The sequence below is a fragment of the Gymnoscopelus braueri genome (genome assembly GCF_963280865.1).
Source record: "Gymnoscopelus braueri genome assembly, chromosome: 1".
In the NCBI taxonomy this organism is placed as follows: Eukaryota; Metazoa; Chordata; class Actinopteri; order Myctophiformes; family Myctophidae; genus Gymnoscopelus; species Gymnoscopelus braueri.
Window position 1 is genome coordinate 49,945,395 of NC_137603.1, and position 24,158 is coordinate 49,969,552.

Below are 24,158 nucleotides of genomic sequence, written 5' to 3' on the forward strand. Positions count from 1 at the left end.
GCTATTTTTGAGTATCCAAAGAAATCTAAAATGACAGAGATGTGTGGGATATGGAGACAAATGCACATATGGCCCCCGCTGCCCCATCAAATGCACATAATGGAGATCAACATGCACTGATGTCACGTCAAATCATCCAAAAAACAACACCAATTTGTGCATGTGGGCGCATGTGGGTGCCTCTGATACTGTACATCCATATATGGGCATACTGGTCGGACCAGCGGTGCGACGTAGGTGTGAGGGCTGCATGAAAAACTGGGCCATGTATTAATTCCCACTAGGTTATATTACCGTAATGGCGCTTTTTCCCCATAAAGACTTTTGGGAGACTCCAAAGCTCATTCGAAATTCTGCAGCCAGAGTATACTATACTGTATGAAAACAAGCTGCTGTGCTTAACACATTACTCCTACAGTATACTTAGATCACTTCATTGGCTCTATGCTTGATACAAAGATTGATTTCAAAGTACTACTACTATTTACAACAGTGGTTCTTAACCTCTGGGTCGGTGAAGTGACAGTTTAAGGACTTTTAAGACCTTTTTAATACCTAAAAAAAAGACCATTACTGCATCAAAAGCAGTGGCGTCAGTTCAGCAAAAGCTAAGGTATGGCAAGGTTAGGGTTGCCAACTCCCAGAGATTTTTTTGGGGGGGGGTCAAACCCCCCAAAACCCCCAAAATGCGTAGAAAACTATGCATTATACCTATAACACAATACAAACACAATGGTCTTACACCTGCATTAGGCTACGCCAGGCCGAAGGCATGGTGGAGAGTATGTTTTACCCTCTGTGTGTGTGTGTGTGTCCGTCTCAGCCAAGCTAACATTGGTCAAGCTTCACGTGACATCACAATATATATGTAATATAAATAGGTAAGACAGGATTAATCAGGAACAATACTCGCCTGGCGGAGACCTGTGCTCCGGGGAGCACATTTTCTAGTTTTTATCTTTTTCTGGAGCCAAGGTATGGCACCTGCCAAATTGGCAAAAACACGAGGCGTTGTGAGCTTGTAGATTGGCTATTTTCACAATATTTATCAGTGGAACCGAGTCAAACTTAATGTAATGCCTAACTCCTACAATTCCAAGTGCTTATCAGGGTGGGGGGTCCCCAGTTCAAATATTATTATTTTGGGGGGTCCAGGGCCCAGGCCTGAAAAGGTTGAGAACCACTGATTTACAATACTTAAAGGAGTAGTTCACCCAAAAAATTACTTATTTTCTATCAATTGCACACCCCATGAAGCCTTGAATCCATGGATTTATTTGTGTTTTTGTCGCATTCCTAAGCTAATAATTTGATTCCTGTCTCCTACCGGCTAATGTATCCGGTAGGAGACACAAAGTAGATTCTTTGTGTCTCCTACCGGAAATACACCCGGGCATCAAATTATTGGCTTAGGAATGTGACAAAAACACAAATAAATCCATGGATTCAAGGCTTCATGGGGTGTGCAATTGACAGAAAATAAATCATTTTTTGGGTGAACTCCTCCTTTAAGTGACTTGCCTACTTAAACAAGGCAAGCCATTTACATAAAATGTTAATTAAGCAAAGGAAACATTATAAAAGGACATTTCCAGTAAAAAGGAAGGAAAATAAGTTAAACACCTACATACATTAACAGTGCCATAAAAATCTTAAATGGAACTCCAAATAATTCCAAACCCCCCCATGTTCTTTGACATTGTGTGTGAATTCTAAAGTCTATATGACTCATATCATTAGGCAACTTGGTCTGCTAAATGTAGGCTACACCTACAGTACCTACAGTAGAGCATCATGATATACTTTCTGGAACAGCCTTCATGATGACCCGAGAGCTACTTCTGTCATCTTTTTTTGCGTGCGTGTGTGAGAGAGTTCCTAAATGTGTATTATTTTAATTGTGGGTTTATACTTTTGATGTGGTTGTGGTGTGGATGCCTGACTGATGCCTGTCCTTTGTATATCTGTACTGAATTTGAATAGATTTTTTTTTTTAATGTGAAATAAATTAACTTTCATACAACCAAGAGGATGAAAACTGTTGACTTGACCACATGACCTTTTCCCTATAGGACCACCACACCAGTCCAACCTTTCAAATGAGCAAATGGCTGTTGCACCTTGGCAGAGGTAGTAGGGTGAGATGCTGCAACATGTGAGCTTGTAGATTGGCTATTTATGACACAATTTGAAATGTATGTTTTGTGGTTCAGTGGTAAGTACGGTTAGTTGTAGTGTACTTCGTTAGTACAGTAGTTCTCAAATGTAACTCAAGAATCAAAGCAGGCAACAATGGTAGAGGTTTCATGTTTATTCATGACATTTATAATACACTTCACAAGAACAACTCATAACAAGACAAACGATAAATGATTTTTTACAGCAAGACCAAAAAAATAATAATCATACAGTCATCTTTAAATATATCACTTTATAGTTTGAACATTACATATTTTTTTCCATATACAACTCTGTTCTTTCCCTGGACGTATATCCTGCTAAGACAAGTCCAGTCATTTATAGACTTGTAATTCACACACACACACACAATGTCAAAGAACACAGACTATGGGGATTATTTGGAGCTCCATTTAAGATTTGTAAACTACATTTTATGCACTGTATTCGTATTCCACAAACAAACAGAAAATGAGAACGAAATCTGATTCAATTCACACATTTTCAAGTCTTGAATTTTGGGAGAAATGACATATCCAACACTCATTCCAATCAACTACTCAAAACACATGTCATCGCTGTCGAGCTGAACTCTTATCTGCATTTTTCAGCTTTTAGTTTTTTCATAAATTAATGCTAATGGTCATTTTATATTTTGTCATCCAACAGTGTTGTGCAAAGTAGCCGATCTAGAAGCTCAAAAACAAGAACGCCAGGTTGAGCGTAGTTAAGTCTGTCTTGTGGGTTTTATAAATATTGAACCACTGAAAAGTATTAACAAGAACTTGTGACTAAATAACTACACTAGATCCATTGGAACACAGGTTCTTTTTGCCATTTCCTGAAAAGTAAGCTTTGGACATACAAGGTTTCCACCCGACAGCGATGATGTCCCACATGCTGCCAGAACCAACTAACAGAATAAAAAAAATAAAAATTAAAAAAGCTTGCAGATAGAAAAACTCCAATCCAATCAAATGAGTTGAGTTTTTGTGAATTTCTTTTCCATGGAGGATTACATTTATGATATGGACTCTTTACAACTCCAAAGATCAACAAAGGAATGTTTTAACCTGAACAGCGATACAGTTTCTCTTAAGTTCTCCAACATCTTGTCAATCCTTTCACAAAGAATTAGGACAGGTAGCAAGGAGTGAAATAAACTTTGTTTTGTCTACAGACCCAGTAGTTAGGAAATCACAATAGGACCTCCAAAACATGTGACTACCTAGTATAGTAGCTGCTAGACCTATCACCCAACAGGTGTATTAAAGATTAGGACCTCCAGTTGATAGCTAGTTAGCAGCCAACAGCAGCTGGTAAAAGCACTTGGCAGGTGCCTGTTGTACTATCAGTAACAACACTTACATTTTTTCTGGCAGTTTCATTACCCTATTAACTTTTCATAATTTGTAGCTATCACTTAGACTCTGTGCAGCACTTTTAACTGCTTTGATATTTGCTGTACAAATACAGCTAATTATTTATTATGAACAGAACACTTTAAACGCCGTTTATACTGTAGGATTTAAGATTAAGAGCCAATCTCCACAAAGTCATGGATCAAAGTATATGTACTGTAGTAAGTGACTGCACTACCACAAACCAACAGCATTACTGAAAGTGAGAATTGGATTACTAATTCACATCCAAGAGTGAAGAAGAGAAGGCATTTACCAACGACCTTTGGATACAATTCACACCAGTGTTCCAAGCAGTCTGAAACTCCAGTGTGGACTGAGGGTCGAGATGAGGGCCTAGCATTTTGAGGTTAAGAGAAGTTGAGCAGAGCTGAATAGTGTACAGAAAATGTGCGTACTTGTGAGAGAGTTAAGAGATCAGAATGCAAAACGATATCTGTATGGTGTATTGGGTATACAGTAAAATCCCCATTGTTAATTTATATATTTGTACACTCTTGAGTTAACCACTTAAACCCATATACTTCGTTGACTGGGGTGCCACAGTGGTGTGCACTAGGCCCCCTCCTTTTTTCCCTCTACACCAAAGCTAGGCCATCTACAAACTGACAACACGGCACGTTTTGAGCTTGTGAATCTGCTATTTTCGCCGAAGATTCGCCAATTATGACATGCCCAGAATAGGGACGCTAGGGTTCATGTGGTCAAATTAACATGGAGGATTTTACTGTGTGTGATGGGAGGAGGCAGATTAGAAGATGGGTATGTAATTGTCAATCTTGGCACGGTGCCTCTGAGCGATGCACTCAGCGATCCAGACAATATTGCGACACTCCTGTTCCTTTAGCTTGACGTAGGCATAGAACACGCTGAAGTGGAACTGGTTCAAGAACGCCAGCTTGTTCAGCTTCACCTGCCATGACACATGGAATCAGATTAACAAACTAGAAAATAAATGCCCCGATAAATAATAGTCATATACTGCAGTGCTTTCTTTAACAGTTTGACAGTAACACACGTTAGATTAACAAAGATTAACAAACTGACAGTAACAGTTTGTAGGTTTCATTTTATTAGACGTACGTACATTTATGTCTTTCCTTGTTTATGGTTATCTCGTGCCTTTGAAAGTCAGGCTCTATTCCTTAATCCTGAGCTTTATGGCAGATAAACAGCGATAAATAAAGGAATTGTACTGGAATTGTACTGCTGAATTCACTAATTTGTTCAGCTTGTTAAATGGATGACTCCTGAAAATATGATGTCCATCCCCCAAACCCACAAAAAGCACACAAAGAGAGACATAAACAGGATGACAAACAATATCCCCTCAAAGGAGTGTCTTGATCCTGACACTACATTGTATTTCTGTGTGTGTTGCTTACTTCGTGTTCAAAGAATCGGTCCTCCAGTGTTTTGTCTCCTGGGTTACTGCCAGCACCTTCAAACAGAAGCTTGTATTCCTGACAAACGGCAAGGAAATTAAAGTGTTAGAAGATCCCCTTCCCGATATTTCAACACTGGTAAAAGTATCTAGACTGGAAGACACTGTATACTATGAGCCATCATCTACATTTCTCACACCTTACAATGTTTGGGCCTATTAATTAATTAAAAACAAAAGCAATAGTTATTTGTTAAATACAAACAATTATGTTAAATACATAATCATTAAATTAGGCCAACATTATTATCTTGAAAGCACATTGTAATTACTTTAAACTGCAATACAAATCAGAGCAGGAAATTTACATTTTGTGGTTCTAAAACTAAAGGACTAATAGATGATTAGGTTTTAAATTGTGAAATTATTCAAAAATGCAGTGTTTGGCGAATTGAATGTATGCAGAAAAGAAGAGAACCAACATTTCTTTTAAATATCTTTTTTGTAACCAAATTTGTAAAGTAAAGAAGTACTCTTTACTAGTTCTGACTTACAGGGTAGAAATCTGCCACAGCTTTGACCTGCTCATAGTCGTCAGCACGGGCTAGCTGTGCCAGACCCTCAGGGTACAGCTTGCCACAGTGGGGGAACAGTTTGGCCCGGTCCTCCTTGGAAAGCTCCGTACCAAATGAGTTAATGGTGATGATGAAGGCCCTTCTGTCTGCCTCAAACTGCAGCAAAGGGAAAAGAAAAGGGGACAAACATGACTCACTTCACTATATAATTCCGGTATTTAGAGTGACTTACACTGAAAGCAGTAGAACGTTAAATGCCAAGATCATGTACATTACAAACAAGCCTGAAATATACTCCACGCAAGCACGAGAAAACTTCAAGCTATGCAAGATTGATTTCACGCCTTGTTGCGTTCAGGAATGTGTCACTAAACTAATCAAAACTAAAAACTAAGCCTTTCCAAAAAATAAACCCACTTTGAAAACTAATCAAAACTAAAATGGAAAACATAAAAGTCAAAACGAAATAAAAATGACAAAACTAATGAGAAATGCAAAACGATAATAACCTTGACAGCCTAGCAATCACCAATCAACTATGGGAAACAACAAACTCACCTCGAGAATAGGGCACATGGTATCACCTGTTGTTCCTCCCAGGTTGTAGCAGAAATTGTAAAATGCCTCCAGATAGGCCTGACAATCACAATAGCATAAACAAAAAAAATGGGATTACAACCATTTTCTTTCAACGTCACCAATATAAATCGTACATTAGAAATCATACATTGTATAAATTGTACATTAGCGTCATGAACTGTATATGTTAGGGAGGGATGCTATTGCCAACAACATGACTCTGGCTGGTTTGTTTATTTATGACTCTAGATGGTTTCATTCCAAAACATTTTTTTTAGTTTGTGATATTTATTGCATGTGTCACACAATGTCAAGACTCTTTTCTGGTTTGACATATCAAACACATTTGAGTGCAGCAGCCTTTTCCAAATACAGAATCTACCACATAACAAAAAGCTTTATGCTGCTGGTCAACAAAGCTCCATCAACATCCACACTTCCTTTGTATCATTCTTGTGGTTTTGACCAAGATAACATGAGGATACACAATATATATTCAGGGTGAGGGGAGCAGTATTTGATGACTTAGACTAGAGACTGCATTGAAGACGGTCACATTGAGTTCTTGAATCCACTCCCATTAAAAGAGTCGCAGAGCTGATCAAAAAGCAAGACAGCTCAAGATTGGCTCAAATATGCTATATCTCAAATATCTTACTGTATAAATTAAGTATTTATTGAATTGTGTACTACTACTAATACTTTTTAACAAATGTGGCAGATACTTTTTCACTTTTGACCCAGTTGTTGATCCGTCAGAAAGTAATTCACTTAGATCGATGTTCACCCATCATAATATTACCTTGTAAAGTGTGTTACGGATAATTTCAATGTTCATCTCATCCAAGTCCTGCTCAGATATACAGTCCTGGAAGAAGGCAGCTGAAAGAAAGGCAAAGAATCACTAGAACAAATCAACTAACAGAAATACAACAAACAGAGTGCTCCATTTGGTAAGGGATTAATTAGTCTCTCAATACAGACTGTTGGCTCACACACTTTTCAAATGCTTCCGTCCTAATAGTTACTGTACATCGGAAGCTCTGAAAATGCATAGCAAAATAAAGCAGATGTCCTGCCTCCCCCCACTTAAGTGTCACATTTGCAGTCACATAGTAGTTTCACTACTGGAAAACAAATTAGTTGAAGCCTATCTAGCTAACTGCTTAGCAGAAATGGAAATTCAAAAATAGATTTTCTTGCATACAAATGACAAACAGAACAACATAGTTGTGAGACAAGAGTTAGAGACTCTCTGTAGCTTTCGAAGATTGTGGAAGAGTTGTCTGGCTTGAGACTATGTATGAATAGTGACCCAGAAAATTCTCTATAGTAGAGAGTTGCAGATACCAAACCAAAGGAACAGGGCAGCTCTTGTACTCTTGATGTACAAAGCATGAATTCCAAGCGATCACATCTAATCTTTACAAGTGTCTAATAAAAATAAAAATAGGTACTTAGAATTAGGTACTGACTGAATTGTGGACATTGTAACAGTATACTGATTATTACAAAAACTCCTTTGTATCCTGCCCAACACAAGCACAAATGGTGCTTTGCAGACACTTGTCTCCACGGCTTATTTAGCGTCCCTTGTGACATTTTTGCAACATGAATGCATGTTTAGCCATGGGACTGTAGAGCATATGATCACTTGGACGCATCGATATGGGGCAAAGCCCACATATGATTAGAAAATATAAAAAAATATATACAGTATAAATAATCCTCTTTTTTTTTAATACCACTGCAGTGCAAAAGCCAAGAACCAAGAACAAGCTAGTGCTTCTCAGATGTAGGACAACCCAATACAAACTGAAATGTTCTGGAGCACACACATACAATCAGGTAGGTATTTTATAGGAGCAAATAAAATATGCAGGTCCAAGCAGGCCGATTATAAAAACTCACGTTATACAGAGTTCCCAAGTATTTGACTCAACCCTAGTTTATAGTATAATTACTAGCAGCATTGAGACAGAGGAGAAATATTTTCATCTGTGTGTGTGTGTGTGTGTCTCGCTTACCCAGAGGTGTGTCTACCAGGATGGCGTTGTACAGCTCAGCTGGCGTCTGAGCGATATTGACTGCCTCCATCTGTTCAAAACTGCCCAGTGGATGGCACTTGGGCACCAGCTCAGAGATGGCCCGCTGGTGCAGCGTGCCTGTGATCAGCAGTATGACGTTATCAATCATGTAGCTGTATCTGTGGTCAGGAAGGAGAGAGAAAGAAGAGACGTAAGGCACAACAAGGTAAGGGAAAAAGACAGCTACGAGTTCGGGCACAGAGTCACAGTGACAAAATACTGTAAGCCACAATACTCTGGTTCAATGTATCTTCTGATGGTATTTAATGTTAGACCAAAGAATGAGCTATCATTCTCGTTTTGGAATGCGTAAAGCCCAAGAGAAGTGAATTTGAAGAGTGCTTTCCCATCAGTCATATGACTGGTAACCGGAAGACTCACCCCAAAAACACACTGGCCCCCTTTTTTTTCACGGACCGCTCGCCCCCAGCGGTTCTTGTATTTGTTTTACTGTGATTACGGTTAGGAATAAGCCAATAAGGTTAGGGTTAGGCATAGTTTTACTGAGGTTAAGATAAGGAATAAGGTTAGGTTTATGCATAGTCTTACTGAGGTTATGCTTGGCAATAAGATTAGGTTTTGGCATAGCTTTACTGAGGTTACATTTACGAATACCTGGTGGTGACCGTTCCGAGGTCACCGGATTTGACCCAGGGCGAGTGTGTTTTGGGGGCGAGCATTTATTTTATTTTATTTTCTAAATTTTTATCCCACGATTTTGTAACCCCATTTTTTACACCCAGTGCCAATTGTCTATGTAATCCTGGGCACTACCTTCCCTCTGCCAACCTAGGGAGGCCAGGGCCGAGCTCATGCCTCCTTCAATGCATGAGAGCCAACTGACCTTCTTGTCACATGACAGGGGAGAGTTTCCCTGGTTGGACGTAGCGCGTGGAAGGAACACGTTATTCCAACCAGTTCCCTTCCCCTCCATCAGGAGCCCCGGCTGGCCAGGGGGAGGCAGTATAGTGACCAGGATTACTGCATGTTTTTGTGAGGGTGCCTAGGGAACACGGGGAGAACATGCAAACTCCACACAGAGAGGCCCTTTCGCCAACCCCACCTAGGGTATGGGCACTGATGACGCGGAGGAGAGAACACACCCCCAGCGCCCACAGCGGGAATCGAACCCAGGACCTTCTAGCTGTGAGGCGACAGTGCTACCGACTGCGCCACCGTGCCCCATGGGGGCGAGCATTCTTGTATTCATATGACCTACTATTCACTGCATTCCCATACAAGGAACATAGTGGAATAAATATATCCTTTGGCAAAAGCATGGTACAGTAGGTTGCATTTGAATATGAAGAATGTCTTGTGATCATCGAGAGCTTACGTGATGAAGTCCATGAAGCTAGCCAGTGGCTCATAGGACTGGTTCCTCATATGGCGAAACTCCACCACCATCTTCTCTTTCAGCTTGTCGTCAATAACAGACACTGTTAGAGGAGAGGCTTCATTGGCCAGGAAGCTTCCATAGTCAGTGCTCTGCAAGTGGAGCTTTAGGTCTGTGGGGGATCAGAAACATGGAACATAATAAGATGAATGTTAGAAAAACAATTATAGAGGTTTTACTTTGTGAAGCATCAAACATTCAACTCCAGTCCATGAACACACATAAGGTCATTGATTGATCACAATCCCAAACAAAACACATCAAACGAGTCAGAATGGTCTGGGCTTACACCTAGGATGTCGTTTAATGCGAAAATCCTGGTAGCACAAGCTAGCTAGTTAGTGGTCATGTTTAGGTGATACATCCTATATAACGTTAAGTCGTAAACGATCCTATACAACGTAAACGATAAGTGCTTGTTGACTAACAACACACATACAGCATTCAAAAAATATAACATATCAAAAACACAACATGTCATCAATAACGTTAGCTAACAACGACCTGAATTGCTTTAGCTTGACAGCTAGCTGTTAGCTAGCAGCTGGTCCATAGGCGTTAGACCAGAGCTATAGCTAGCTGTTAGCCATCTGTTAGCTACACTCACCTTCCAGCGTCTCGCATTGGACCAGATTTAAATAGTCTGCCTGAGAGAGGATTCCAGCCTTAAACCCCCTGACCAGCCCCTCCAGATAGCCATTGTCCACGTTAAAGTACAGCTCCGAAAAAGGCATTTTGAGTGGGGTTGTGGATAATACAACAACACACGAAATGTTGTTCGTGACAGGAAGAGCTGCAAGTACCCGCTGATACAGCGAAATGGGTGACCTACGGAATTCAGTGACTCAACAATCATGTCACCGTAGCTCAGGCATAGAGCTCAGGCCGTTACTGAGTACCAAAACGCTCGCCCCAAAACACAGTCACCCCAGAGCAAATCCGGCGACCTTGGAACGGTTGCCATCTGCATGGCTGTCTGATATTCCTAACCTTTGATTGATTGATTGATTGATTAATATATTGATGAATACTTCCTCGCACAGGAAAGTACAGTTAAATACAAGGTCTGCAAAGAGGAGAAAAAACTCAAGAATTGCCTATGGCTTGTTGTTTCCATTGGGGTCCTTCTCATGTACTGACTTCATCGTAACATTTAATGACAGGCACTACACTATGCAAAACATAAAACAGTTTAGAAAACAAAAACAAAAATATGTACAGTATACAGTTCGAGGGGTAAACTATGCATAAACCTAAACTTATTCCTAAACGTAACCTCAGTAAACTATGCCCAAACCTAACTTTATTCCTAAACGTAACCTCAGTAAAACGGTGCCAAAACCTATCCCTATTCCTAACATTATCCTCAGTAAAACAAATACAAGAAACGCTGGGGGTGAGCGTGTTTTGGGGCGAGTGTTCCGGTTACCATGTTACTATCTTGACACCTTCCACTCTTGTGTTGTATCAAAGTTGTCTTGGGTGAACAATGAAAGTCGGTTTGAGATTTATTTATTTAGCATCACAACCGATCAGCTTGTCGAACTAAAACTTGATTAAATGTGTGCTTTACCCAGTGAGGATCATCATGTACAAAAAGGGACAACAACTAGGTGACCTTTTCCATAAATGTTCTGCCTCTTGTATACGTTGCCGGAGTAGAAACCATCCAAACCATGCGAGTTTTATTACAATTAATTAAACCAAAGTGTCAATCAAAATGTTTTCCATGACCTGAATTCTTCGATCAACTCACACTTGTGCACAGCGACCTCTGGAGACACCTTTTTTGTTATGTCACCAACGTCGGTGTAACACCGGCTGTAAACGCATACGATCAGCTGGGAAAATCATGTGATCCATCATGTGATGGATATTTATAGTTGGTTTTGCTTTGTAAATATTATATTTGCTCAAAAAAGAAATTACAGGAGAACTATTGGTATCCCTCAGACCACCGGTGCTCATGGAAGGGAATGATGTTCAAAAAAAGAGACAAAAAGGCATAACAAATCAAGGTCCAGGCACTCAAGGTGGATTTTATATAGGTAAAAGGCCTTTATTAAATTTGGGCTACAGACATTAAAAACACCTTATAATTGCACCTTTGATTAAAACAAGGCTGCGAGATTAATGGATTATGAAGGACAATGAACAAGGTATTATACTGAACGAATGTCAGGTTTTAATGTGAGAATATAAAAACAGGAACCGTGTAGGATAGGAAGTGTGTGTGTGTGTGTGTGTGTGTGTGTGTGTGTGTGTATGTGTGTGTGTGTGTGTGTGTGTGTGTGTGTGTGTGTGTGTATGATGTGATGGCGTGGGGGCGTGTGTCAGGCTATTCATTTCCTCCAGGAGTCCAGGCCTGAACGTCTGGGAGGCAGAGTTATTATATTTTCGCCCCTGTCCGACGTCCATGTGTGTCTGTCTACCCTACCGTATACCTATATAATAATGTTCTAGAGGTGGTGGATCCGGGACCACTTTAACCTCTCCCTGAGGCTACAGGGGTGCTTCTAACGGGAGGGTAGGCCTTATCTATGTCCGGGTTCTATGTTCCCTGCTTACCCCCAAAAAAGGTAGAACCCTGGGAACATAACCCGCCTCTTTCTTACGTAATATTTGACAATTTGGCCAATTTGGCCAAAAAAAGGTATTAAAAGTAATTACATTGTCATATTGAAAATGTGCAGATACCTTGTATACACTTATACTGTATGTTGGTTTGTTTACTGTTGAGTGAGAAAACAATGTTGCACATTAGTTATCATCTGGGGACCCCCCAAACTCATTTGGCCCCCAGTTTGGGAACCACTATCTTAAAGAACTCATCGAGCCTTATAAACCTGCTAGAATACCATTGCGTTCCCAGTATGCAATGCAAACATCTTTTAAGTCCCAAAAACATCTAAGGTTAGAACAGGAGGCAGAGCATTTAAGTTTCAGACTCTGTATAAGACTAGATTAAAAACCTTTCTTTATGATAAAGCCTATAGCTAGATTCAATTATTTTTCTCAGTACTCAAAGTCGCTTTACAAAGTTAAATGGTTAAATACTAATCAAACAAAAACATAAAAGTAAAAGGCAAAAGGGGAGAGGAGACCTCTCCTCCTCTCTCCTCTCTCCCTCCCCATCCATCCCATTCCTCTCTCCTCTCCTCCTCCCTTTGGTTGTGTGGGTTCATGTCCCATCATCAGTGCAATTGTAATTAACGCTGTACGGACTCATACTCCAGTAAGGCCTGCCACTAACTCAACATCGCGGGACCCGCTCCCCAGAGTTTTTTGTGTCTACCATTTCACAGGTCCATGGACTGTTATTACGGACCCCCAGCTGCAGATCAAGAGCGTGATTGCGGACCGGGCCTCTCCATGGAGCACGACTGTGGATTGCTACTATATGCTATACCACTATACTATATTATCTTAACATTCTTACTATACCATTATACACTATCTTATATCTCCCTCTCTGTCTCTCCTCCCCCCTATAGGATGGCCGCCCACCCTAGAGCCTGGGTCTGCCTGACATTTCTTCCAGTTAAGAGGTCTTCGTTGCCACTGTCGAAAAAATTGCTTGCTCGGGTCTCTGCTCTACACGTGAAGTTTCTTGAGGCAACTTGTTGTGATTTGACACTTTAATAAAATTGAATTGAATTGAACATATTGTGTTAATATTTTGTGGAAAAACAGAATGATAAAGCAATTTATTTAGGACAAAACTGCTTTCATGCTACTGTTTATGACAGAACTCAGACAAAAGAATACGCCATGTCTAAGCACAACAGCCTAAACCACTGGCAACACAATTAAGCCCAATTTCCTGAACACAGCAAGCTTCATGGACAGGCTTTTAGGCTCTTGAATGATTGTGTTTAATGTGTGTGTGTGTGTGTGTGTGTGTGTGTGTGTGTGTGTGTGTGTGTGCGTGCATGTGCATGTGCGTGCGTGCGTGCGTGCGTGTGTGTGTGTGTGTGTGTGTGTGTGTGTGTGTGTGTGTGTGTGTGTGCCTTTGTGTGACCTGACAAGCCTTAATTACAGTTGATAACATTGTGGAAACTTCAGCTTAAAAATAGAGACATGACCTGGACTAGATTTGATTTGATTTGTCTAAAGTGCTCTGTGGATGTTAGGCAATTGTATCACAAATGCATATTTGGAAATGTATTATATATTTGTCGTACCATAGAGGTAAAGCAGTCATTTAGGTTTCATAAGGCAGTGGTTCTCAAACTGTCAAGGACCCCAACAATGATTTTCATGATTTTTCAAAAATAGCAGATCTACAAGCTCATAGTGTGGCACTCGGTACCGCGCTATGTGTTTGTATATCTGCTATTTTTGAATAGCCAAAGTATAAAAGGTTGTATAAGTGGTTAATATTAATGTGATTTAGCTGGGGACCCCCTGGAACCCCCCCAACTCCCCCCAAGGACCCCTGAGGGTCCCCGGACCCCACTTTGAGAACCAATGTCATAAGGGACACAGCTGTTGGTTCATTGGGCATGATTTCATACAATAACTTATTGCTGTTGTGGTTGTTGTTTTGTGCCCCCCCCCCCCCCCTGTTGTATATATGTGCACTATGTGCACTATGTGAACCTTGAACGCTTGGCTAATTGAGCATAATATGCTCCATTAGCCATAGTTGAAAGCATCATATTATGGTGCTTTCAACTATATAATTTGCTGACTTATCCTTTAATGTTCTCCATTGAGTCATGCCTGTAGAAAACAAGGCAGCGCGTTAATAGCAGCACATTGATAGAAGGATGAGCGGTCCCCACATCTTCGATGATGACGACAATGTATGAGGCGAGTACTAAGGATGGAGCAATAATGCGCCAGGCTTTCTCAGAAAGCCTAAGGTTGAAGCTAAATAAAATGGGACTGGGCTACTGACAGTGAGGGCAGGGTCTAAAACTGATTGCACATAGATTGTGAGACCATCCCACATAATATGAATCCTTGAACATGACCAAAGACAACTAATGTGTTTACCCCACCAACTGTAAGTACATTGAATCTGTAGCAACAATGAGGAGGATGAAGGACGAGTTATTTTGCTCGCAAAGAACCCAATGCACACTCTCCATTATGCACAAGGTCACAGCGGAGGAAAGGGAGGAGCCCCTTGTGCTTAGACAGTCCAGTACTTTTGACGGAAGTTAAATGAAAACCACTCCTTTGTGTCATCGTGGCTGGTCATGTGGCTCTCACCTCCCTCTGGAGACAGTTATAAAGAGGCCCCATGAGCGCCAAACCAGAGAGGATCACACTTGACCACAAGGACACCCAGCTACAGGTGAGCTACAGTACACTCTCCTTTCTTTTCTGCGTATTTCTCTTGTTACAGTATGGGCTAATCCAATGCACTATAATCTATGGTATGATTTAGGATTACTGCATATTACCATCTCTCGTTCTCTCCCTCTCTCCTTCCACGTTGTAATGTTTTATCCCTGCTTCTGGTCAGACTGAATTAAATACATTTCCCTTTGGGCAATGCATGAATTTAATTTAGGCTGATGTGTTTGATATTTATGTTTGGTAATATTACAATTTAATTTAAAATGTATGTTAACCACATTAACCCTAGCATCCCTATTTTGGTCAAATTGTATTTATGTATATTAAATCATATTTTTTTTTTAATCGAAAGTAGCGGAAATAGCATTGTGAGCTTGTAGATCAGCTATTTTCACTATTTGTCGTACGATGAAGTATATAACGTTTCAAGAAAATCCAACATGCATGGTCAGCATCAAGAGAACAGAACTGAAACCTTTACTTACTTACTCAACTTTGTTTGCAGGAACTTTTATTTATTTTTTGCCTAAAACTGCAGTATTTTGTTGTGAAGATCTGGGGCAAATGATGGTCAATACCGTGATGATGTGCTGCTGGGTCCTCAGCCTCTTCCAGCACTCATCTGGACTGGTTCATGGCAACATCCACCTTGATGACGGTCAGTCCAGCCTGAGAAGGACAGAGCCATCCTTTTTCTCAGATATAGGTCAGTTGACAAAGTCAGATTTGGATTGAATTTAATACCCAAGTTTTAGTTGAAATTGTAAATAGTAATAAATGACAATTTAATCTATTCAAATAGCATTATACACAATACACCACTGGTCAGGGGTGTGTCTAGGCATAGGCAACCTAGGCGGTTGGCTAGTGTTTGTTATAGACATTCTTAAGAAGCTTCTTCTGTCTGTCTCTGGTTTTCCTGATGGCTTTGAAAAGTGCAGTTTAGAAATGGACAAAAGTACAGGAGATGGCCATGGAGATAATAATACAAAAAATAAACTGAATGTTTTAAAGCACTTTTGGAAATATTGTTACAAATTACTCCTCCTATGCCTTTCCTCTATAAGCTTTCCTATAAGGTCACAATAAGAGCAAATAGACTATAAACTACAAGGGGACAGGGAGACCTGATACTGTGTGGTTAGGGTGCATGCCAATGCTTTAATAATACTAATTCTGTCATTTAAAGCAATTTGCAAAGTGCTCCTCCTATGCCTTCCCTCTCAGCTTTCCTACCATCTAAATAAAAGCAAATTAAATACAAAAGGGACAAGGACTGACCACTCTCCCGCATTTAAAAACACAGACATTTTAAGATCGCTTGAACTGAGGTTTAATTAAAATTTGCCCTTTTAATTTCAGTCGTTATGTAAAAGAAGGCATGGGGATATTCAAATGAGTAGAGGTGCTGTTTCTGATGTGGTTGTATAAACAGTGAATGTGTGTTTGTCTCCACCTGAGCAGAGGAGAGCCAGCGCTCCAGAGCTGATCCTGTCCTTTTCCCCGACGAGTCTGTGGAGGAGCAGTTAATGATGGATCCAGGGTCTTACGACGAGGTCAGACTGATGCTGCTTTTTGTGTTGCTTTGCAAACACTCCCACTGTTTCTCTCTTAGGTGAATCGACAAAACAAAATTTCAATTCATCATTGTCATACTCATTCCACACACACACACACACAGACGCACACACGCACGCACAAACGCACGCAGGCACGCACGCACGCAAACACACACACGCACACGCACACGCACACGCACACGCGCACACACACACACACACACACACACACACACACACACACACACACACACACACACACACACACAGAGGCACAAGGCAGAGAAAGAAAGAGAAAGAGAGAGAGAGAGAGAGAGAGAGAGAGAGAGAGAGAGAGAGAGAGAGAGAGAGAGAGAGAGAGAGAGATCTGTGGCAGTGGTGCTGAAACACAATGTATGGATAATCATCTGACTCTGATTATTAAACATAGCCTATATACTGTAGTGTTTCAATTGATTATTATTATTATTATTATTATTATTATTATTATCATTATTTGTATAATTAATTTTGTATTTTTATTATTGTTATTATAATAATAATAATAACTTTATTGCAGGATTTCTCCCAGGACGATGCCATGCAGCTCCAGAGCCGGGCCATGCGTTCCCCTCGTCGCTGTATCCCCCACCAGCAGTCCTGTCTGGGTCACCAGCTGCCCTGCTGCAACACCTGTGACACCTGCCACTGTCGCTTCTTTAATGCATTCTGCTCTTGTCGCCGCCTCGGCCAGTCCTGCAGCAACCGACGTACTTAACACTATAATATCTAGTGTTACAATATCACCATTATTTCAAACTTTTGCCTCGATTACATTAATGAATGATTATGCAACGGGTTTTGAGCTTACTGTAGATTCGCTATTTTCTCACGCCATCATTGTACAACAAAGTATAATATAATTAAGTGGTTAATCAGAATAATCGATTTTTTTGTGTCGATTTGTTGATATACAGTACAAGAAATAAAATATATGTAAAAAAAAACTGCTTCTCAATTATTTGTTTAACCTATGTGAGCAGGATTAAGTTACTGGTTCTAAATATCGGTTTCAATATATTTGTGGTTAATTGCCAAGCCTTACCTATAGCAGCTCTCTCTTCAAGTTTCAGTGGAACTGGACTGCATTTATTGTGACGCATCCAGAAATGCAAAGACAACATGCAGTGACGTGCATTGTGTCTGAGATCATCATACAGTTTATTAGAAGGTTATTACAGGTAATAATAATATATATAATAGAGTATATTTGATGTCGAAAATGGATGGCTCTAGAGTAGGAAGTACACGTTTGAATTATGGTGAAACCAAGAAATATTCCTCACTGTATTTTTTTAATTGGTGTTTAACATTGTATTAAAATCTGCATCAACATTATTTGCATTGAGCAACGTTTTGTCTTGACAAGACTTTTTTGGTAACTTATTTTTTTGTTAAAAAGGTTAAAGTACTATATTCTGACAGTAATCATTGCTACAGAGCGTTTGTTCAGTCACAGGGGTCTCTCCAGCTCTTTATTAAACAGAATATAGTGCATTTTCAGGTAGGTGACAACATTTAAGCCTATCAGGAGAGAGCACTGAAAATGCCCTTTCTGTTTAATAAAGAGCTGTAGAGACATGGGAGACTCCTTTTACTGAACAAACACTCTATAGCAACGAGTACTATCAGAATACAGAGCTATTTAACACTTATTTTAACCAAAGTAAATCACTTACCCTACCTTTAAATAACAACAATGCAGTATTATAACTATACAATCCTAGAGAGAAAGATCTACAAGATATACAAGATCCACAAAAAAGGTAATGCACTAGTTAAAAGACCTTTATTTTTTATGTCTATGCTATATGTATTTTTTTAATGCAAAGCAGCCTTTACCAGCTGTACGTTAACCATGCTGTTGTGTGTGCCTCTAAGAAAGCATGGCCTAAGTTCTAGGAAGTTGCATGGTGGGAGATCTGCATATCTACTTACCACTGTCAGTCATGGAACACTTATAGAAAGGCCCTCAAAAGCTAAAACTGGGGATGCCAGCCACTCCACTCTATAGTACCATCATGGAGGCGCTACAATAAGCCGATTCACGATTTGGCCTATAACTCTTGAACCGTAGATCATACAATCAAAAATAAATTTCCCCCTGGATTCCTTGGATCATTGTGCAACTCAAGTAGGCCCAATTCCATCTGACATTATTAACACCATTTTGCGTTTTCTATGCAAAACACTACTACCACCGATTCTGTCCAAACCTCACCCAAACTGGTACGCCTTATCTCTGTGATCATGATGTACAGTATCTGTCAGATATTTCACATTCCATTCCGATTGGCTACGATTGGCTTCCAAATTTTTGCAGGGGTGGCCCGTTGTGTACAACATGCCACAAATCGCACACAGCACACATTCCCAATAGACCAAGGCTGAACCTCCACCCTAAAATGTTCACATTGCCTCATAATGGCCCTACACCAGCCCACTTCACGTTTTTGGCCTATATCTCTTGAACCGTATGTCGTACCAAGAACATATAGGCCCAGTTTGTGCCATCTTCAAAACACACTTTTCACTAACTACTCCAACAGATGTTTTCCAAAACTCACGCAAATTGGTGCACATTATCTCTGAAGTCATGTGATCAAGATGTATCTGGCTCATATTTCAGATCCTATTCCAATTGGCTATGACTGCCTTCCAAAGCTTGCGGGGCCTGGGAAGGCAACCCGGACCACTTTTCTAGTTTAAGTTGATTCTACTGTTAAGCACATTAAAACACTGTACACAGCTTTTCTCATATACTGTAAGAAGCTCCAGGAAAGATTATTGGTAACCATCTGTATAAAACCACAAATCCAATATTTATGTATACATTTTTACAGCTTATTATATGCAATATGCATTTATTACTGCAAACAAATAAGGACAAATACATCCAATATTGATTATATGCTAACTAGAGGGACAATGCTGACAGGTTTAGTTGGAGGCGATGGTCTGGTCCATCCAGGCACGAAACTCTGTGACGCGGGCGTACACACCAGGCTTGGTGGGAGTGCAGGTGGGACTGCCCCAGGAGACGACACCAACCAAGGTCCAGGCTCCAGCCTTCTCACAGATCAGGGGACCACCAGAGTCACCCTGAAACAACAAGCAGTCGTGTTCTTTGCGTGTTTTATGACTAAATGTCATCTTGATTTTTCTCTCTCTGTGTCACTCACCATGCAGGAAGAGGCTCCAGAGGCTCCAGCACAGATCATCATGGGTTTGACCCTGTCGCCCGCATGCAATAAACGATTGCAATCCTCGTTGGTGATGAGTGGGAGAGAAGCCTGCTGGAGCAGGGCAGGGGTGGTATTTGCTGGAAAGAAAACACACAGGATTCAAAAGTTAGGTTTAATTGAATAGATCGTCTGTTGGGTCTGTGTACCATTGGCTATAGGCTACAATGTTTTCTGCTGTGGGAAGGAGACGGCACCAAGGCCTCGACAACATTCTTGACCGTGTCTATGGGTATAACCAGAGTGCGATTTTCCCAGGAGGGGGTATTCATTTTAATCTCCAGCAGACTTTCTAAAACATCCTTCCCTCTGTTTCTTTTTCTTTATTTTTCTTCTTTCTCTTTTCATTCTCTTTTTTTAGTTCAGTGTGTCAGTTCTTTTGAGGTACATTGAAGTGCCCATAATCACAGTAAATAACTAGAACATTTTGCTCCTCGGAGCATAGGTGTCCGAAAAGACAGATGTGAAACGTTTCACGCCAATCGGTCCAGTTATAGGGTAGAAAACAGGTAGAAACGTGAATCGGCCTGTTATAGCCTCAACATGAGGCCGATTTGAAAACTGTAGGGTGTCATTTTAGACACACACGGACACACGGACAGGGGGCTAAACATAGTCTCGGCGACGCCTTAGACCTAGCGGAGACAACAACTATCGTATGTAGACAGTATACTGTAAATAAAAAGTAAAAAACTAAGAAAAAATTAAACATAGCTAACGTTAGTACAATCATTGGTCATGCTGTATGGGCATTAGCAGATTTGGTAGGCTGTCTGAATGAATCTTTGGGCTGTTTCTCCATTTGCTACTTTGACATCCTATTCTATTCTAGATAATTGAACTGGCTGGTACAATAGTCCAGTCACTGTGGTCAGTGATGAAAAACTTGTTTCCTGTCCTTTCCTCACAATTGTGGCGGGTCAGGCCCCATCCAGAGGTCACACACTTCATGCCAGCAGGGAAGTTGTCACCGGTGTCAGCCACACACACAGGAGACACACGCATGTTCATCTTGGCAGGGCTGTACAGCTTGACCAGCGTGATGTCATTGGTGGAGGTGAATTGGTTGTAGCTGGGATGCTTGAAGACCTATCAGAGAAATGACACAGTCAACTTAGCTGTTAGGAGAGATGTGCAAAGATCTTGTTTTGTGTTGTTTGTTGAGTAAATGCATTGCTTCAACAATATTTTATATTAGCCAGGAACATGAAAAATGTCCCCAAATTAAAAAGGGCCAATATTATGAGCAGGTAATGGAGAAGAGTGTAAAGATTGAAGCCACAGTATCCTGATTATAGATGTGAGAGAATAATGTTGTGTCCCTCCCTATGCATGTCCTATAAAACAGAACACCATACCTTTCCAACCTTCATAGTCTGGACATCCTCAGCGTTGGAAGAACGGTCGTGCTCGCCCAGGACAATGCGGTGAGAATTTCTGAAAAGGTTTCAAATAAAATAATGGTGGGTGCTTATTAATTTATTAATTTGCCAATACCTAACAATACCTAATAATAATAATATGAACTTCTTTTTAGCAGTCATAATATATATTTATATATTTTCAGCTGTACAGATTATGATTTGGTGAGATTTGGCAGGCTCATATGGGAGAAAGTCTCTCCCAAAAGCGGATTGTTGTCCTATTTGCTTTTTGAATAGGTTTATTATGCATCATTTATAATTATTAAAAATATATACTACACTTTTCTTGCCCTTAGGTCTCACTTTTGGAAATGATACTTAATGTGAAAAAACCCCCCTACTTAATGTGTTCTGTATATGAATTGCAGAGGGAGCTGGCACTCTAAATTATACTGTACTATATATATATATATATATATATATATATATATATATATATATATATATATATATATATAATATATACACAATACTGTACTGTGAGAAAACACAGAACGCCCGCAACACTCTACTGTACCCTACTGTACTTACTGGACATTGCAGTGGGCAGCAGTCACAACCCAGTTCTCATTGATCAGGGATCCGCCACAGAAGTGCCAGCCGGTATAATCCTGAATTCAGATAGTATTTATTAGCAACCGTAGGATACTGTAATTTAGAGTACGTGCCACAGTAATTAGTGTGGGCAACCAGACTATAGTACTCTTCCCACTTTATTCTTTCTAGATAAACAATACTTTGCCGCGCTACTCCTCCCACAGTTTATTTTTCCCAATTTTGTGCCATATGTCAAAATGACCGGCTTCACCGGGAATCGTGTGCATCCATTTTTCTAAGAGATTGGTTACATAGTTTAATTGATATTGATTTATTAGTGCATTAAATTTCCCCATCCACTTTAATGGGAAAGTCAAAAAACTCCCATTCAAGTATTTTTTTCTCAGAAACCGTAAGAGCTAGAGTTACCAGATTTGGAGGGGAGGTTTATAATTTAATCCGAAATTATTAAAAAAAAGAATTACACCAGTCGGCCTCATGGTGGCGCTATAACAGCCCCCTTTACGTTTTTGCCTATAACTCTTGAACCGTAGGTCGTAAAATCAAAAAATCCCCATATAGGCCACGCCCATTTGCGTCTGAATAGATTTTCCGCCATTTTGAATTTTCTTCAAAACACACTTTTTGCTCCTTTTCCTACAAATTTTGTCCAAATCTCACACAAATCGGTACAGGTCATCTATTGACCCATGCGATAAATATATCCAAACGACATTTTGATAGTCCTTACCGTTCGTCCGTAATTGGCTTCCAAAGTTAATGGGAGGGGCCCGTTTTACCAAAAATGCCAAAAATCACGAACAAAACGTCCAATCGATCCCAAATTTAAATCAAATGTCAAGGGTGGTTTACTCAACAAATCACCAAAAGCATTTCCACTTTGATCCATAGGGGGCGCCACAACTGCGCAAAACGTAACCGTTTGATGCAAAAACATGATTTTTGGGGGGATCACTCCTCTCAAAATGAAAAGCAGGTGATCTCAGGAGTTACAGGACAATGTCATTGGCCCGCTACATTTGTGGGAGGGGCCTATTTATTTAGTGGGACGCCATGTATCACGAACCCAGGATCCAATCAGCACCAAATTCGAATGGCACGTCGCGCGGCCTCCGACGGTATTCCTCCAAGCGTATTCCTCGCGTCCCAGCGGCGGCGACCTGCGACCGGCGTCGGCGCAACCACACTTTGCAATTTCCCAGAATTGCGACACGTCTAGTTCAACTATTATGACAGCAAAACATACAATACTGTACTCTCTTCCCTTTCACCTACTCCCACCACACACACACACACACACACACACACACACACACACACACACACACACACACACACACACACACACACACACACACACACACACACACAGAGCAAACTCTCCAGTTTTCTATGATGTGTCGTAGTAAAGAAAGGATGCTATATGGAATAAGTGCCCACTCTATTATTGACAAAAATAAAAGTAACACACAGTAGACACACAGACGTGTCCATAATAACGGAGACAGTGAGAGAGACGGATGTTGTAAATAAAAAAATGAAACAAGGTGATGCTGTATATTTACCTGCAGGGAGACCTGCCAGGGCCAGGAGTGAGGTACAGCCTCCTCACCGTTGACAATACGGGAGTATCCAGTGATTACTGGAGTGATGGCAGGAGAGCCACAGCCTGAAGACACACACACGCACACACACACACACACACACACACACACACACACACACACACACACACACACACACACACACACACACACACACACACACACACACACACACACACACACACGCCGCGTGTTACACACGTGGCATGTTACAATTACGTCAAGGTCATGTTAATTTAAGAAACTGCAAAAAATGGCAGCTCTCTGGTTCGGAAGAAATGGTTTGTTGGCAGTGATTTGTACTGACCCAGACAGGTGTAATCATAGTCTGTGTCCAAGGTGCCTCTGTTTGGAATTTCAACACATACTACCACATTACTTACCATAGGCAGCGCCAACAAAGGCAAGGCAGGAGAGAATCCACAGGAAGGCCATGGTTTCAACTTTACTCTGGCAGGCTGACTGCATGCAAGGTCTTTTATGTTGGAACACAGGCTGACCATCTCCATGCCTCGCCCCATTGATGAAGTAATTTGTTCAAAAGTAGCCCAGACCAAGTATTGACGCTCATAGCGCGGCACCGAGTGCCGACTATGAGCTTGTAGATCTGATAAAAAAAAATTATCTTGAAATTTATTTTGTGCAAATCTTTAAATATATATAAAAATATATATATATATATTTTTTTCTTAAAAAAAACTGGCTTCAGGTCTAAATGGGTTAACATACTTTTCAGATGGTCAACATTTTCTGCATCTTATCTCTCTGTGGGAGTTTGTACAGCTTGCATGTTAGTTATGAC

At 40.5% G+C, this 24,158-nt stretch overlaps 3 protein-coding genes across 3 annotated transcripts; 1 reads left to right on the forward strand and 2 right to left on the reverse strand.

Moving 5' to 3' along the window:
• Nucleotides 1–2,291: 2,291 nt before the first annotated feature.
• On the reverse strand, nt 2,292–10,423 carry atp6v0d1 (ATPase H+ transporting V0 subunit d1). Its single transcript, XM_080425507.1, has 8 exons — nt 10,228–10,423; nt 9,561–9,732; nt 8,165–8,343; nt 6,940–7,019; nt 6,117–6,194; nt 5,538–5,714; nt 4,985–5,062; nt 2,292–4,512 (listed from the first exon to the last, which is right to left on the reverse strand). The coding sequence occupies exons 1-8, from the start codon at nt 10,352–10,354 to the stop codon at nt 4,351–4,353; spliced, it is 1,053 nt and encodes a 350-aa protein (XP_080281633.1). The 5' UTR covers nt 10,355–10,423; the 3' UTR covers nt 2,292–4,350.
• Nucleotides 10,424–15,512: 5,089 nt separating this feature from the next.
• On the forward strand, nt 15,513–17,246 carry agrp (agouti related neuropeptide; the record flags this gene model as incomplete). Its single annotated transcript, XM_080433537.1, has 3 exons — nt 15,513–15,636; nt 16,395–16,501; nt 17,061–17,246. The coding sequence occupies 3 exons, from the start codon at nt 15,513–15,515 to the stop codon at nt 17,244–17,246; spliced, it is 417 nt and encodes a 138-aa protein (XP_080289663.1).
• Nucleotides 17,247–19,468: 2,222 nt separating this feature from the next.
• LOC308085693 (chymotrypsin A-like) lies at nt 19,469–23,791 on the reverse strand (the record flags this gene model as incomplete). Its single annotated transcript, XM_080428950.1, has 7 exons — nt 19,469–19,630; nt 19,711–19,850; nt 20,679–20,859; nt 21,129–21,207; nt 21,726–21,805; nt 23,318–23,421; nt 23,740–23,791. The coding sequence occupies 7 exons, from the start codon at nt 23,789–23,791 to the stop codon at nt 19,469–19,471; spliced, it is 798 nt and encodes a 265-aa protein (XP_080285076.1).
• Nucleotides 23,792–24,158: the final 367 nt, after the last annotated feature.